The following is a 17,781-nucleotide window of genomic DNA, read 5'->3' on the forward strand; positions in this document are numbered from 1 at the left end:
ATGTAGTCCTAGTTTATTCTATTTTCGTTTGTTTCGTCTATCTTGTTAAATAGACGTTAAATTAAAAAGTAGTATGAACATTTCATCTTTGACACAACTGTTTGCCTTCATATTGCCTGCTAAAACAACTCCAATTCTACTTTTGACAGGTTTAATTAAAATTCGACTTAACTTATAATAAAACTGGTACTCTTCTCCAAATTCAACGGATGCCTTCTGCCTCCAAGAAGATTAGGATTTATGATGCATCTAGTCCAAACTTTAAATGAAGCCCAATCCATGCTGAAAGCCCAATTATATAAAGTCGCGATAGGTTTATAAACACGCGTTTCATCTTCCTGGTGACAAGTATTGAATATTATGACACCTGTGATATATGCATACAAAAACCTCAAATGTTGACTTCTCCGGCAATGCTTGCCATCAGTTTCCCATGAGAGATAGAGATGTCAAAGAGCTGGATCCGCCATGGCTACAACAAGGTAGCTCGTATCGTAAGCAGAGCTGCCGACCCAAAGAAGCAAAATTTTCCAGTGTTAGAAGGCCACCCAGTTACCCAAGAACATGCAGAAAGAGTCGTTGAATCTCACGACACTATCAGAAAGAAAGATCAAGTGCTAAAGGAGTTCAGGATTTATAGATGGAGCCTTGACCACCCCAACAACAAACCTTACCTTCACTCTTATTGTGTTGACCTCACCTAGTGTGGTCCTATGGTAAATTTTCAATTATTTCCTACGCTTTTCTTCTTTTCCTACTTATTTTTTCTTGACAGACAATTTAAGGGCTGCAGATAAATACCTTCGATTTTCTATTTGACATATGACTTTTACATTCCCGATCATATAAAATAGGGTAAATTACACAAAACTACCTCAATTATGGGTTGAACCACAATTTCATACCTTATGTTTTAAACATTGCAATGTCATACCTCAACTTATGAATTCATTGCAATGTCATACCTCCATTAAATTTTCTGTCAATTTGATTGTTAAATGATGACGTGGCAAGAGCGGGGTCCACTCATTTGTCAATTGAAATAAAAAATTAATTAATTAATGATAAGTTATTAATTTTTATTTAATAATTAAAATTAAATTGAATAAAATTACTTAATTTTTAATTTTTAATTTTTAATTTAATAATTAAAATTAATTTAAAAAAAAAATCTCTCTCTCCTTAGAACCTCATCTTCCTTCAACTTGCCGAGAACCTCCACACCCCTTGCCCGATACCCTCCCTAACCTCAAATACATTGATCATTTCAATTCCTTTTCAATTATTCTCAAATCTCAGGCCCCCTTTTCAATTACTCTCAAACCTAGAAAATCATGCTATCCCAAGCCAAACCCATAAATGTATTTCCAAACCCTAAAAATCACCCCATCCCATCCCAAACGCAAACTTAGAAATCTATTTCCAAGTTCAAACCAAATAATTAAAAAAAAAAAAAAATATCAAATTAGATCACATCCCACCTTCCATGTCTCCTCCACTTATTCCCTCCATCACTAGAACTCTGACTTTCTGAAGCACTATCCGAAGAAGGAGAAGAAGTCGTTTCCAGTGCCCATTGTAGAGCTGAGGCGACGACGTGTGGGTTTTCAGTGATAGAGGAGTTGGAGAGTAAGAAGAAGAAGGCGCGCGGGAGGTGGAATGGTCGAAGGTTGGGGATCGAGTGCTGTGGGGTGGTAGTGGAGATGAAGCTGGGGAATGTAAGGCTCGAATTGAATTTTTTTTTAAATTTTTAAATTTTTTTATTAGTTTTCAAATATTATTAAATAATAACAATTTTTATTGGTTTCTTGTCCACTTGGCACAAACCTGATATCCATATCAGCAAAAATATGGGTCTACAATTGCCACATCATCATTTAACAGAAAAATTGATAGAAAAGTTAACGGAGGTCTGACATTGCAACAAAATTTGAAGTTAATGTATGACATTGTAATGTTTAAAAATGAGGTATGAGTTTGTTATAAGACCCATAGTTGAGGTAGTTTTGTGCAATTTACGCTATAAAACAATATTTGGTCTTAATATGGCGTGCTGGAATTACATAGCTTAGATTTTTTGTTTGCATGATTGAAACTGTCTCCGATCTAGTCTGATAGATTTTCATCCCTTCAGAGGGTTCGTGTAAGACACAATTTCTCACAATATATTGGATTCGTGTCCTAAATGGACAACTAACACTTAGGCTTATTACTTAGCTTGTATAGTTATATTTTTTGTTATAGCTGTTGTGTAACTACTCTTAGTTTTTGTGAGTTCATTAAGCACAATTAGTTACTAAGCCTAATTTATGAAGTGTATATATACTGAGTTGTAATTCCTTACACATTAAGAAAGAAATATACAAGGCTTCTTTCTCACCTGGTATTAACCGCCTCTCTGATCCCCCTTTTTATGTGCAATTTGATCGGCAATTGTCATTTTTGATCTCCTTCTTTGATTCTTTTCTTCAATTCATGGCGTCGACAAGCTTTTCTCCTTTACATCCTGAAGTTGTTGCTCATATAATTCAACGCCTGAAATTCCCAATTTCACAGCAATGAACCCTCATTCCATCACTATTCAAAATATCAATTGTATGGTACTGACAAAGCTAAAGCGTGACAATTATCTCATTTGAAAAACTCTATTTGCTCTAATTTTTCGGCGATACAAACTTACTGGTATCATTGATGGATTTGAGCTCTATTCACCATCTTATGTTCTTGATCAATTTGGTCGATGTACTGGAATTCCTAATCCAGATTTTGAAATGGGGTAGGAAAAGGATCAAAATATCCTACTTTGGCTAAATTCTACACTCTTCGAATGTTCACCGTCGGCATCACATCTTTTCATGACCTCTGGATGAATCTCGAGCAACGTTTTGGTAGTGTCTCTGCATCGCACATTCTTCAACTTCGATCTCGCCTTCATTCTGTTAGCAAAGGTGATCTGGCTATTTTTGAGTATTTACAATGAATCAAAGGCATTTCTGACTCTTTTATGGTTGCCGGAGCTCCTGTCTCCGATCATGATCTTATCGTTGTCACACTAAATAGACTTCCTGGTGAATGCAATTTTTTTATTGACTCTATTATGCTTCGCATTTCTTCTACCACGCTGGATGAACTTCATGGTCTCCTACTGAACAAAGAGGTCTTTATGAATGGCAAGAAAAAAGGGCTGGCCTCTTCCATTTCAGAACTATTTCAAGCTAATGCTGCTCAAACTCAGGCTCCTCTACTTCTTACACCACCGTTCTGTCCTTTTCCACAAGCTTAGCAATTGAATTCCAATGCTCCTCCAAAGTATTACAACAACAACAAATATCATGGCAAAGGCTAATTTCAGAGAAATAATTGTGGTAACTTTCATAAGAATTTCAATAAATCTCGAGGAAATGTTCATAATTCTGTTGGATTTGGTGGTAACTTTAGAAATAATTATAGCCATGGTTCTGGTAACTCCTTTCACAACTCTAGTGCCTTTAATCGTAATAATTCTGGTGGAAGAATATGCAATTCTTTTACGCATGAAGCAACTGATTGTTATGAATGCATGAATTATGCTTTTGATGGTAAAATCCCTCTTGCAAAATTGGCTGCTATGTGTGCTTACAATACTTCCAAGTCTTCTAATCCCACTTGGTTGATAGATTCAGGAGTTACATCTCATATTATAAATGACATGTCCGCAATTCAATCTCCCATTTCTTATTTTGGTGAAGACAAGGTGTATATTGGTGATGGATAAGGTATAACTACCCATCACACTGGCAATTCCATACTTAAAACACCTCATGCTACTTTTTGATTGAACAATATTTTGCATGTACCTGAGATGTAATTCAGTCTATTATTTGCTTACCAATTTGTACTTTGACCCTTGATTTTGATGGTTCATCTATCAAGGATTGTATTTCGGGGATGAAGCTTTCTCGAGGGCCAGTTAAAGATGGCTTTTATCCTATTTACAGATCCCTCAACATCTTTCTCACATTCAGTTCTTCTAAGTATTAAAGCTTCTTTGCAGCTTTGGCATAAGAGACTTGGCCACCCTTCTACTGCTATATTTCGAAAGATTTTACATAGGACTAAACTTGCTCATAGTGGTGACAAGATTGTTAATTTCTCATGTAAAGATTGCACTATAGGTAAAAATCACAAGCAATCTTTTTCTTCTAGTACTTGTCATGTTTCTACTAGTCTACTTTTGATCCATTATGTTGTTTGGGGGCCAGCTCCAGTCACTTCTGTTAGTGGATACAAATATTATGTGTTTTTGTTGATGAGTTTAGGGGCCAGCTCCAGTCACTCTTGGTAGTTTCCTCTGAAAGCGAAGTCCGAAGTTTTTCCTATCTTTGTAAACTTCAAATCTTATGTTGAAAATATGATTGGTAATAAAATCAAAATCTTGCGATTTGATTCAGGGGGTGAATTCACCAGTTTTGCCTTTTAATTCATTTCTTCTAAGTCAAGGAATATCTCATCAATATAGTTGCCTTCACACACCAGAGCAAAATGGTTGTGTTGAGAGGAAACATAGGCATCTTACAGAAATAGTAAGAACTATGTTGGTTTCTTCTTTGGTTCCTCACAAACTCTGGGTTGAAGCATTTTCCACAGCACTGTATCTTATAAATTGATTGCCTTCTCTCAGTTAAACAAGTCTCCATGGGAACTTCTGTTCAAAACACCTCCAAATTACTACAAGTTGAAAGTGTTTGGCTGCAGTTACTATCCTTGGCTAAAGCCATATGTTTCTTGAAAGTTGGAAGGGAAAAGTACACATTGTGTGTTTCTTGGCTACAACCTTCAACACAAAGGCTACAAATGCTTAGACCTTCAATCTAAAAGGCTATACATTTTAAGTCATGTACTTTTCCATGAAGCTCATTTTCCCTACCATGATTCTCAGTTGCTTACTAGATTGCATGCCTCTCAGCAATCAAGTGCTTCAGACATGTCTTCATCATTCACTTTTCCATTTCCTACACAGTTCCCTACCTTTCAAACTTCTAGTGCATCTCCGAACTTAATAAGTGTCTCTCAGCTATCAAGTGCATCTCCACAATCAAATGCTTCTCAACAATCAAGTGCATCTCAAACAATCAAGTGCATCTCAAAATTCCCATGCCTCTCAGCAATTCAGTGTTTCTCCATAACTTAATGTTTCTCAGTCTCAAGATATTTCTTAGCCTACAAATGCTTCACTATCTCAACAATCCAGTTTGCCATCATTTCAGCAATCACATGTTCAGGGACTTAATCTTATCAACTCTTATCCTGTGGTAACAAGGTCCAAGGCTGGCATTTTCAAGCCTCTTTTTGCTACAAAACATCCTCTTGATCTTGTCAATTTTGTGCCTACTACTTATCTACAAGCCATGAAAGAAGAATTTCAAGCCCTTCAATCTACTTGCACCTTCCTCTCCAAGTCAAAATTTAGTAGGATGCAAATGGGTATTTTGAAAAAAGAAGGAAGCCCGATGGTACAATTGACTGATATAAGGCTCGTTTTGTGGCCAAAGGGTTTCATCAGCAGGAAGGAATTGATTTTCAAGGGACTTTTAGTTCGGTTGCAAAGCCAGTTACTATCAGAATCCTATTAACTCTTGTTGTTCAATATGATTGGTTCCTTAATCAGGTGGATATTAGAAATGCATTTCTTGATGGCAATTTGAAAGAAGAGGTGTTTATGCAATATCCTCCTGGATTCATTGATTTATCTAAGCCATCCTTGGTTTTCAAACTCCAAAAGGCCCTCTATGACTTAAAACAAGCTTTTCGGGTCTAGTATGACAAACTCTTCAATACCTTGCTCTCTCTTGGTTTTAAAAACTCTCAGTCTGATTGCTCTATATTTGTGCAAACTCAACCTTCTGCTGTGATCGTATTGGTGTATGTTGATGATATACTAGTCATTGGACTTAATGCTGCTCATTGTCAAGCTCTCTGTTTCATGTAAAGGACTTGGGTTCTCTCCACTATTTTCTTGGCTTAGAAGTTTAGAGATCCAGGCAAGGTATTCTTCTTGTCAAAACTCATATCGAAGGAAGTAAACCCTGTACAACTCCTCTTGGCACTACAAAATTGGATCATATTGGTGAATTGTTATTTGATCCCAAGAAATATAGATCCATAGTGGGAGGCTTACAATATTTGACCTGGACAAGACCAGGCCACTCTTTTTTAGTAAATCAAGTTTGTCAATTCTTTCATTGTCCCAGAGATACACATTTCCAAGCAGTCAAATGTATATTGAGATTTCTCAAGGTTCTATTGATCAAGGGTTACGGTTTAAAAAGGGTGCACTTCTTCTCACAGCCTTCTCTAATGCAGATTAGGCTGGTTGACGATCTACCAGTGGTGACAATGTATATTTAGGCAACAACCTTATCAGTTGGAGTGCTAAAAAGCAACACAATGTTGCTAGATCTTCCACAGAGGCTGAGTATAGGTCTGTTGAATTAAATTGGATTAGCAAAATTTTCAGGGATATTTCATTTCCTCTTTCTTAGGTTCCAAAGATTTGGTGTGATAATGTTTTTGCGATATCAATGGCATCTAATTCTGTTTTCTAAGCTCGTACTAAGCATGTCGAAATCGACTATCAGTATATAAGGGAGCTTGTTCTTGCAAATTTGGTTAGAGTCATGTATATGAATACTCAATTTCAACTTGTAGACATTCATACCAAGTCATTGTCAAAGGCACAGTTCAAGTTTTTCAATCCAAGCTATCTTTGGGTTCCCCTCCCTTTAGCTTAAAGGGGTGTAAGGGGACAACTCATACTTAGGCTTATTACTTAGCTTGTACAACTGTATTTTTTGTTATAGCTATTGTGTAACTAATCTTAGTCTTAGTGAGTTAATTAAGCACAATTAGTTACTAAGCCTCATTTATGAAGTGTATAATATACTAAGTTGTAATTCCTTACACATTAAGCAAGAAATATACAAGGCTTCTTTCTCACATGTCGAACATAATTTTATGCACTCCTCTTTACACTTCTTGCAACTTTTTAATAGCCATTGGATTGAATAATTAAGCACAAGATTGTAGAATGTCAGAAGAGAGTGTGGAAATTACTTTCCATTTAATAAGTCTAGTCTCGACATTTATAAGTTCTCCAAACAACGGCAAGCATATTTGTTTAACTGAATTAGTCCATTCTAAGCGAAGCCAACAAATAGGTTAGGGTCAATTGTTCTTAATTGTGTCTTTTGGAAGAAATTTGGTCATGAAAGGCAAGACGGGCCTTTTCATATAACTTGAATTTAATGCTTAATTGTAGGTTTAACATTTAGAAGAAGTGTGTTAATTTTGTTTTTTTTTTTTTGGAAAATGGGTTACCTTATTACTAAAACACAACATAATTACATAATAGAGGCCCAAATACATAAACCACAGAAGCAAAAGAAGGACCTCCGTTGTAACCCAATAGCCCAAAACGTAGTTTTGAGCCCAAAACAGAAGCACACAAACAAACCCTAACAGCTTCCTCCATGCGCTGCCGCCGGAAGCGTCGCAATAGCACAAATAGCACCTTAGAGATGGAAAGAAAACAGATTTCGTCCTTTGTCAGATGCATACCGCACATATCAACCACCAAGTGATAGAAACCGAAGAAGCTTGTGGGATTTCCACAAGCAACACTGCCAAAAAAGGCAGACATGGAGAAGGTGGTGGTGTGATCACCCGAGCCGGTGAAAACATCGGAACTCTACGCACCTTCTCGGTGAAAGGAAAAAGCAGATTGCGGCTAAAAAAGGTTGTAGATCGGAGCGGAGAGGGAATCCATGGAAGACAAAAGAACATGCAGATGAAGGTATGGAAGGGGGACATTGCAGATGGGTGGGTGAGTGGATGGGGAGATGTTGATTGGTTGAAGGGGAAAAGAAATCAGATCTGAGGGCTGATTAGCTAATTCTATAGATTATCTAATTCTAAACTTTGCTGTATTTAGGTTTTGGATGCATTACAAAAGATAAAGGCAGAGGATGATTCAAGCTTGAGCTACAGAAGGTTATGCAGGGAAGGAATTTGTGGGTCATGCTCCATGAACATTGATGGAACCAACACTGTGGCCTGCCTCAGGACCATTGATGAAGACACTTCCAAGGCCACCACTATCACCCCTCTTCCTCACATGTTTGTCATCAAAGATCTTGTTGTCGACCTCACCAATTTCTACCAGCAGTACAAGTGATGAGATGAACCATGTTTATCTCTATTTGCTTAGAACTTTGTTATGCATCTTCATGACATGAGAGTTTCGATCTTGATATGTATATTATCATTGCTAGGTTGATTGAGCCGTGGCTGAAGACAACAAAGCCGCCAAAGGATGGTCGAGAGTACATGCAATCTCCTGCTGACAGAAAAAAGCTCGACGGGCTTTATGAGTGCATACTTTGTGCTTGTTGTACCACCTCATGCCCATCTTACTGGTGGAATCCAGAGGAGTTTCTTTGACCAGCTGCATTGCTCCATGCCTATCGATGGATCGTTGATAGGTATTATTTTAACCAAATAGTTAGTGATGATCAACTCTTGCTGCCATAAGTTTAAGTAGCACTACAAATTTGTAATTTTGAGTCACCGTAAATTAGCTGGCAGTATTTCATTTGTACATTTTTAAGCTTGCGATGAACCTCATTTTTTCGTACAAGTACCGTGGAAACAGTTTTGGCGATTTGAGTAGTATGACCATGTTAGTTTATGTATCTGTGTGAGGGATTGGTGTTTGTTTGGCTGTCGAGACGAGTTTACTGAGCCACAATTGCAGGCATTGACAGAAGACCGCACAAGGCTATATAGATGCAGGACAATAAAGAATTGCACAGCTACTTGCCCGAAAAACCTCAATCCAGCTGGTGCCATCAACAAAATGAAGAATAAGCACTTGTCTCAGCCAGTCGAAATGGTTGAGGATCAAGGATATGTTGTCTCAACCAGACCAGTTGGTTGAGAGCTTCTAAACATGTATATGCAAGGGGCTCCCATAGAATATAGAGATGTAAGCCAGTCTAGTAACGCATCTCTCTATAACTGAAAGACAACTACATGTGTAAAATAAAATAACCATAATTGGAGGACTCTGTAGTAAACTTATTTTTGGGACAAGACACACAAACACAAACATATTCTAAAGGGTTCCGGACTTGGATGCCAAGAGGTTGCGCACATAATTACTCTTAAATATGAACAGATTAACTTTGGTAAATTCTTATGAAGCCTTGGAAAATTGTGTGGGTCATAAATAAAAACCAGGCATGCCAGAGGGCGAAATGATTTTTATTTGCTGAAGGAGTGTAAATAAGCTTCGTCTGTCAATGTATAGTATAGGGGTGGGCTTGGTTCCGTTCGGTTCGGTTTTTTGCCAAAACCGAAAATCGAACCAAAATTACTGTTCGGGTCGGTTCGGTTTTCAATTGGTTTGTATTCGGTTCGGTTTTGGTCCGGTTCGTTCTCTCTCTCTCTCTCTCTCTCTCTCTCTCTCTCTCTCTCTCTCTCTCTCTCTCTCTCTCTCTCTCTCTCTCTCTCTCTCTCTCTCTCTCTCTCTCTCTCTCTCTCTCTCTCTCTCTCTCTCTCTCTCTCTCTCTCTGGGTTTTCAAGTAGCTAAAAAAATTTCTATGAAAAATTGAAAACAACTTGCAGCCATTTTGTAATAAGTCCCATTTCAACATAATCATCAAAAGCATTCCAAATTTCTAATAAAATCGTCAAAGACAATGAAAATAAACATTCAATTCAAAGTTCAATTATAATTAAGTCTTTCAATGTCCATAGTTAAATAAACATCAAAGTTCAAATCTTCCAAAAGTAACTTAAAATAAACATCAAAATTCAAGTCTTCGACATATAAAATAAACATTTCAAAGTTCAAGTCTTCCACACCTAAAATATCATTCTTTATGTGCTGAAGTGATTTTGGAAGGTGTCCCCACATCTGTCTTCGTAGTCTTATCCCTCGAAACTCTTCTTATGCCTTAATGTAAACCACCTATCACCTTCTCACCATATGAAGCTAGAGACCTAGAAAAAGAAAACGGCATACAATGGTAACAGTGAGAAAGATGCTCCCTTTATATTCTTTCAGTGCTTTCAATACATTTAGATGGGTTAACATTAACACATCTATCAGAGGAAATTTGTCTAAAAACGTATTGCATAAAAATTATAGAGATCAAATTCGAATAAAGATGAAAATTTTACAGTATTCTTGATGAGGTACAAATGCATAGAAATCAAATTGTCCAAGTATAGAATGGTATGAGAGTGATTTTGGAATGATATAAGACTTACATACTTTCAATGTGCGATCCACCTACTTTTTCAATGACAATTTGCTTGCTAATGCTTGGGTGGCCTAGGGGGCAACATGACACCTTTTTTTGAACTTCCACTTGCCATTTCTACATACAAATAATAAAAGAAAGGATACTAATTAAAATGTTATTTAAAATAATCTAACAAAATCAAATGCAATAAATAAAATTATCTTTCTCAACTTCTTCACAAAACTCCATCTCCTCAATGGTTGGCTCATGATGTAATGCAACATGAATGGACCTAAGCCAATTTTGAGTACATATCAAAGCCTCCACCATTTTTGGACTTAAAGAACTACGATATGGATCAATTATCCGTCCACTTGTACTAAAGGAGGATTCCGAAGCAATGGTTGATACGGGAATAGCTAAGATCTCTCTTGCAACACATGCCAAAATAGGGTACTTAGAAACCCCATTCACCCTCCACCAATTCAATATATCAAAGTTCTCATCTTCTTCTCCTTCATTAGGATCGGAAAGATACTTGTCGACATCATTATGCACAACCCGGGCTCTCTTTGCTTTTCTCATTTCACTTTTTTCTTTCAACTTTCTTTCTATTTCGGTCATGCTTGATGAAGAGTCTCCACTTGTTGTTTGAGAACTACCACCACCACTTATACTTTATTGTGTACTCAAAGACATATCTTCATGAATCTTGTAAAGATCAATCAACAAGTCTTTCACCCCATTTATGGCACTTTCAACTTTTTCTTCATCCTCACCAAATTGTATCTCAAAATAATCAACAACTTTCTCTAATTTGTGGCGAGGATCAAGCACAAGTGCAATAAAAAGATATCGATTCATGTCCTTAAGTGAACCCCAATACTTGTCATATTTTTCTTGCATCAACTTGGAGATCATAGACAAAAGTTCATCATCTTTGTTTTCATGCAAGAGACTTTTGATCTTAAACAAATCACCAAAAGTAGTATGAACGGTTGGAGTATTAGAACAACATACTTTTAAAGTGACTTCATAAAAAGGTCTTAAAAAGATTGCAAATATCCCCGCCTCACTCCAATCATCCATCGAAGGTGGCCCCTCCCTCATATTATCATGATTGTCTTTAACAAAGTACGGAAGGTAATGACCATCATCTACTTTTAATCTATCAAAAGCCATCTTGAACTTTAAAGCCGATTCCAACATTAAAAATGTGGAATTCCACCTAGTAGGGACATCCAAAATTACAAGCCCTTTGCTCTCTATTCTCACTTTCTCAACACACCTTTTAAAGCTTTCCAACCTTTGAGGGGAAGATCTTACATACCTAACCGCATTACGAATGCTTTGTATAGCCATATTCAACAACTTTATCCCATCATTCACAACCAAATTGAGGATATGAGCAACACACCTCATATGCAAATATTTTCCATCATGCAAGAGTGCATTAGGAATCCCCCACCCACTTATTCAGTGCACCAAGTCCCTTAAACCGGAATCATTTGCGGAAGCATTGTCAACCGTAATGGTTAACACCTTCTCTATACCCCACTCCACTAAACATTCCTCTAAAAGTTGAGCAATGGACCCTCCTTTATGATTTGGAATGAAACAAAAATTCAAAATCTTTTTATGTAACATCCAATCATCATCAATAAAATGGGCGGTGAGAACCATGTAATTGATTTGTTGAATAGAAGTCCATGCATCCGTTGTTAGACACACCCTAAATGTCTTCAATTGACTCTTCAATTTATTCTTTTCGGAATAAAACAAGCTAAGTACATCCTTAACAATTGTCTTACGACTAGGCACTCTCCACATAGGACATGCTTGCATGCAAAAATGGCGAAAACCTTCTCCCTCAACAAAAGTAAAAGGCAACTCATCTATAATGATCATCTCAACACAAGCCTTAGTTACTTCCTCTTGACAAAAACCTATAGCTTCCAACTTATCTTTCGTGCCGGCAAATGTTAAGATCTTTTGCCTATTTGCGGCAAATATTTCCTTATTAGGACCGTAGCTTCTACATCTTGGTAGATGGTTTCTTAAATTAGTTGTACCATTTTTATCTGGGTCGGCCATATATGATTGGGCGCAATACTTGCACAACCCCTTAACTTTACCACCCTCAATTTTTCTATCAAAGTGCTACCAAACTGAAGACCTTTCATGACTTTTTAATGATTCCAAAAGAGCTTCTTCTTTACTTACTTGGTCACTTGCGTCACCTTCTTTTAGAGTTGCATCAGAGGGATTTTCGGATCCACTAAGAGAAGTAGGGGTTTGTTGAGGTGCCACCGCAGTGTTTTGAGGCGGAGTTGATTCACCAACAATGTCCATCTAAAATAAGAGAATCATACAATTAATTATTCAAATAAGATGGGATGGGTACTCTTATCATTACAATTAATGAATTAATTATTAAACATAAGGGATAAAGTAATAGAAACTAGAAAGATATGAGTATGACTACTTACTTCCGATGGTATACTCGAAGATGAGTTCGTTTGATCATGAGGGCTAGTTGATTTTGATCTCATTGAGTTTGAACTTGAGCTTGAGCCCCTTGAGACCTTTGACGCCTTTGACTTCATCTAATTCACACAAAATAATAAGAAGATAGTAGTTAGTACTACAAACTTAAATGTTAATTAAAATATGGAAGGTCAATGATACAAAATCAAGACAAAATATGGAAGGCCAATAAATATATATATATATATATATAACCTGCAAACAGAATCTTCACAACAACTACTCCACAACAACCACAGAGAATATGGAAGGCCAATGATACAGAATCAAGACAAAATATGGAAGGCCAATATATATATATATATATATAACCGCACCTATTTATAATAACCTAATCCTACAACTACTCCACAACAACAAAGGCAAGAATCAAACTCCCTTCACAATATATATATATATATATATACCTGCAACTAAAACTTATAGTGATTTTATAGTAGAAAGGGCTGATTGTACAACAACTCCACAACTTGCAGCCATTATATATATAAAAGAAGTACTACTGCCCCCTGATTGGTGGTCACGATGATGATCAAGTAATAGTAATCTTTGCCTCAACAGTCAGTCAACCAACAACATTTTCAAGTTGATATTTAAAAATTTAAGCTCAAAACATGCTGCTGCTGTAACATTATAAACAAATATGCTGAACTGTTGAAGTGCTCAACAATTAAAGCCTACAAGGGTTCCAAGAAGCAACCACAGAGAGCAAACATTCAAACAAACAACCACAAAGAGCAAACATTCAAACACATCAGATAGGTGGTCTATTGGAAACAAATTAGTTGTTGCCTCTTATCTAACCCATAGAAAACAAGTTGGCATAAATTATTTGTTAGACAGCAATCATACGGATTACAATTTGACAACAATTTGTTGCTCATTTCTATTCAGGCTTTTGCGAGGGCCTAACAAGGCCCAAAGCTGCAAGTCGATAAGCTTCATCTCAAAAGCCTAGGCCACCTAAGTTCATCCAGATTGCTTATTAATTTCCTTATGTTCATCCAGATTCAGAGTCAATCATGGGAACAAGATGAATCTCTAACCCTAGGCCACCTAAGTTTAGAGGTCATGAGCTCAAATTCAATTCAATTACTTTCTGAAGCATAAAAATACCCAATCTCTTAACAGCTTAATCAATATTTTCACTAAAATACAAATAAAATCTCTAAAACTGTAAGTAGAACAGAAAATTAAACGTGAGAGTGTGAGTGAGACTATTAGACTAACCTTTTGCTGTGATTGAGAGTGAGAATTCGTCGGTAGGAATGAGAGATAGAGAGAGAAAGAGGCTGTTGTTGCGACTTGTGAGAGAGACAAATGAGGCTGCTATGAAAGGGAATGAGAGACAGAGAGGCTGCTGTGCTGCGAGAGAGACAAATGAAGCTGCTGCGACTGCGAGGGGGAATGAGCGATAAAGAGAGGTTATTAGGAAAGAGACAGAGAAGGGTGCTGTGCTGCTGCGTGCAAATTGGGGGTAGTGGGAAAACAGGAGAGAGTTGGGAGACCGAGAGAGGAGGGTTAGGGTTAGAACTTGGGGAAGGGTTGCAATTTTGGAGTAAAACGGTGGCGTTTTAGAATTAGGCTTATTAATTAATAAAATATTATAAAACGATGTCGTTTTGAAAAAGTTCGGTTCGGTTCGGTTCGGTTTTGAAACCCCAGAAACCGAAACCGAACCAACTAGATTCGGTTCGATTCGGTTTGGTTTTTTCGATCTCGGTTCGGTTTTCGGTCCGATTTTTTTTGGTTTTCGGTTTTTCCAACCCACCCCTAGTACAGTATGTCCAATACCCAATTCCTGATCCAAGGGCTTTATCACTAACTGCTTATTAACCCGTACAAGTGACTTCTCCAACGTACGTTCCAAGGTCTGCTGAAGGTTAAAGTGATCTAAGTTTCTTGGTATCACAATCATTCTCCGCTAAAAAGTTCTTACTGCAGTTCGTCTTGTGTGCTTTTTAAGGCAACTTTTATAAAGAGACATTGTTGGCAACTCGGAGAACATGAAGCGGATCATTCAGGTTATGTGTGGCGCGGTGGAGAGATCGATGGTGTTTATGATTGTGGCTAGCGGGCGGTATTTCAGGTCTAGGTTGGGGTGGCAGGTGGTGTATTGGGTCGAGGTTGTGGGTGGTGGGTCTGTAGACATGTAAATTTCGTTGCATAGAAATGATGCATCGCAAAGCTCCACATGACATATGACTCATCACAAATGGACAAGTCATCAATGACATGTGTTTGTACCATACTTGACCAATCCCGAAACTACTGAGCATCGATCAACGTTATACCGTCAAGGACCCAGAAGAGTTTCCCTCTAACCAGGAGGCTAATCACAGCGTGACACGTGTCGACATCAGAAGCCAATCATAGCGTGACACGTGTCAACATCAGAAGCCAATCACAACACAACACGTGTTAATGTCAGAATGAAACTAGAAACTCTCTTCTATAAATAGAGATTATTCTCTCACAATATTTCCTAATGTCATTTGTACTAAATCATTCACTAGTACTCACTAAAGGAGAGCTTGAACCTATGTACTTGTGTAAACCCTTCACAATTAATGAGAAATCCTCTACTCCGTGGATGTAGCCAATCTGGGTGAACCACGTACATCTTGTGTTTGCTTCCCTGTCCCTTACCATTTACATACTTATCCACACTAGTGACCGGAGTAATCTAGTGAAGGTCACAAACTTAACACTTTCTGTTGTACCAAAGTCCTCACTGATTTTGTACATCAACATTTGGCGCCATCTGTGGGAACGACACTTATGAAGGAAGATTTTGTGAAAACATGTTCATTTGAGCAACATCATATAGCATGCAATAAACAATTAAAGGCGGAATCATGCTTGCATGCACTTAAAAACAAAACATTACCTATGAAATTCAAAGCCTAGTAGATTGGTGAACCAAAACTCAACTCAAAACAAAGTGAGTTGAAATCATACCTTTGTAGATTCCTCTTTGCATAAGCAAAGGCTAATCACCCAAAGAGAGGGCCTTCATTCCTTGCATCTAAAATCTATGGATTTGGATGGATGAAAAGGTTTCTCCAAGTTCCCAAAATTGAGAACCTCTAAGTATCTTCACCAAGGTTAGATTGGAGAAGAAATGAGTGATCTTGGAGTAGTGAGTATGACTAGATACACCCTCCAAGGGGCCGGCCTCTTTAGAGAGAAAAGGAGAGACAAGTTCTCACCAATTTTCTCCAAAAGAAAACCCTTAATGAATTTTGGCTATAAAGTCATATTTATACCTTAATTCATTGGAGTGGCAAACTTGTAAATAAGTCCAAAACCCACTCCATCTCTAATATGGCCGGCCATTGGGATATTTTTGGACTAATTGGGCCTTTGTCAATCATTATTCATTAAGTTGTCATACAACTTAAGTTAATGGACTTGACGTTCAAAGCCCATTGGGCCTTAAGGTCCAAAACTATCCCGAGGTCTTTAACGAACTTATTTGTTTGATTAATTAACATATTAATTAATCCTTGCCATATATAATTAAACCATTTAATTATTCTTACTCATTTCCATTGTTTCTTCAATCTCCACCTTACACGGTGTACGATCCATTAGGTTCCTTTTAGCGAGGCAGTGGGCGATTAAAACCATTTCAAATCGATTGTGAATTTGAAACTTACTTTCAGTTCTCCCTTTAGTGATTATACACGTTTAGGGCTTCCACAAACCATGAGTGACACCTAGCAGCATATCATGGTTTCCCAAGCTAATCAGAAGAAGTGGAGAACCTATTCAGTTTAGGACTACAAATGCAATACGGTCTTTCTCTGATACAATACTCTTGACCACATTGTTTGGTTTGATAGTTTATTTATTCATGTCTACTATCCAATGTGATTCGTGTGCTTATATGATTACCTTGAATGTGATTTGGAACGACTTCCTAAATCTCATTCATACTCTGGCGCCAGAGATTCTAAATCATATCATAGAGTATTCTCCCTCAAACGGTTTGAAGGTTAGAGATCCCTTGTTGCGCATTCACTTGTCTCCATGGCTAAGTGGCTTAACCCCAACGATGTCGTGGACACCCCGATGGGGTGACTTTGACATAATCAAAGATCAAGGACTTAACCACAAGACAACTGTGATGCCTCAGGTCAAAGGACTACTTTGCATTATCCCAACCATGAGTTCTCATGTGACATGAATATGAGAACTCTTCGTTGATCGTGTTCAGTGAACTCATTATCTATTGAGCACCTACGTACTTGTCTTGATGTCACACACACCAATGACTCGAGACTAGTCACTTTCCCTGAGAGAAGACACATGACGTACTGATCTTAACGGACTGTCAATGCCCAATTGGCAATCCTATGATCAGGAACGTTTAGGATGTGTCTACGAAAGAATGGTCTCATGAATCTAACTTCTTTAGATCGTATTCTTCCAATCACATATTCCTTGGACTTATCGTTTAAGCATATAACATTTATATGAGACGGCTCAAACAATAATCTTTGCCCTTTATATTTAAACTAGATTAGTTTAACATGTGAAATGTCCGTAAAGTATCATCACATGATTGGTTTTAGGGCACATTTCCAACAATCTCCCACTTGCACTAGAGCCAATCAGCTTGTTCATCAGTGATGATACCTCTTCTGTAGTCATTTCATAAATGGCTGAGTAGTAGGCCTAGACAATGGATATCTATATGTTATCCATAGAAGCAACCTTGAGAATAACGACGTCACCATTATACATGATTCTCAATCATGTGGTTCAGTCTCTCATTTGAGTTCGGACCTTGATGAGACCTTGATTCCCTGGCTTGAGCTATCGCCCCATTAGTGTCATACACTTTCTGGTTGGAACCGAATAGAGAGTTCATAAATGAACTTTCCCATCCAAACAACATTGTTGTAAACTTCTATATGGCAATATATTTTGCATTCATAAT

The 17,781-nt window shown here is 37.5% G+C and overlaps 1 protein-coding gene across 2 annotated transcripts; it reads left to right on the plus strand.

Annotated features, from left to right (window-relative positions):
* The first annotated feature begins 7,268 nt into the window (after nt 1-7,268).
* On the plus strand, nt 7,269-9,104 carry LOC103401662 (succinate dehydrogenase [ubiquinone] iron-sulfur subunit 3, mitochondrial-like). Of its 2 annotated transcripts, none has more exons than XM_070814017.1 (4): nt 7,269-7,861; nt 7,970-8,208; nt 8,310-8,519; nt 8,792-9,104. In XM_070814017.1, exons 1-3 carry the CDS (start codon nt 7,589-7,591, stop codon nt 8,476-8,478), a joined length of 681 nt encoding a protein of 226 aa, XP_070670118.1. In that variant the 5' UTR covers nt 7,269-7,588; the 3' UTR covers nt 8,479-8,519; nt 8,792-9,104. The 2 variants fall into 2 exon arrangements, with proteins under 2 accessions (XP_070670118.1, XP_070670119.1); XM_070814018.1 differs by having other exon boundaries at nt 7,269-7,831.
* The last annotated feature ends 8,677 nt before the right edge of the window (nt 9,105-17,781 follow it).

The sequence above is a fragment of the Malus domestica genome, chromosome 15 (genome assembly GCF_042453785.1).
Source record: "Malus domestica chromosome 15, GDT2T_hap1".
NCBI classification, from domain to species: domain Eukaryota; kingdom Viridiplantae; phylum Streptophyta; class Magnoliopsida; order Rosales; family Rosaceae; genus Malus; species Malus domestica.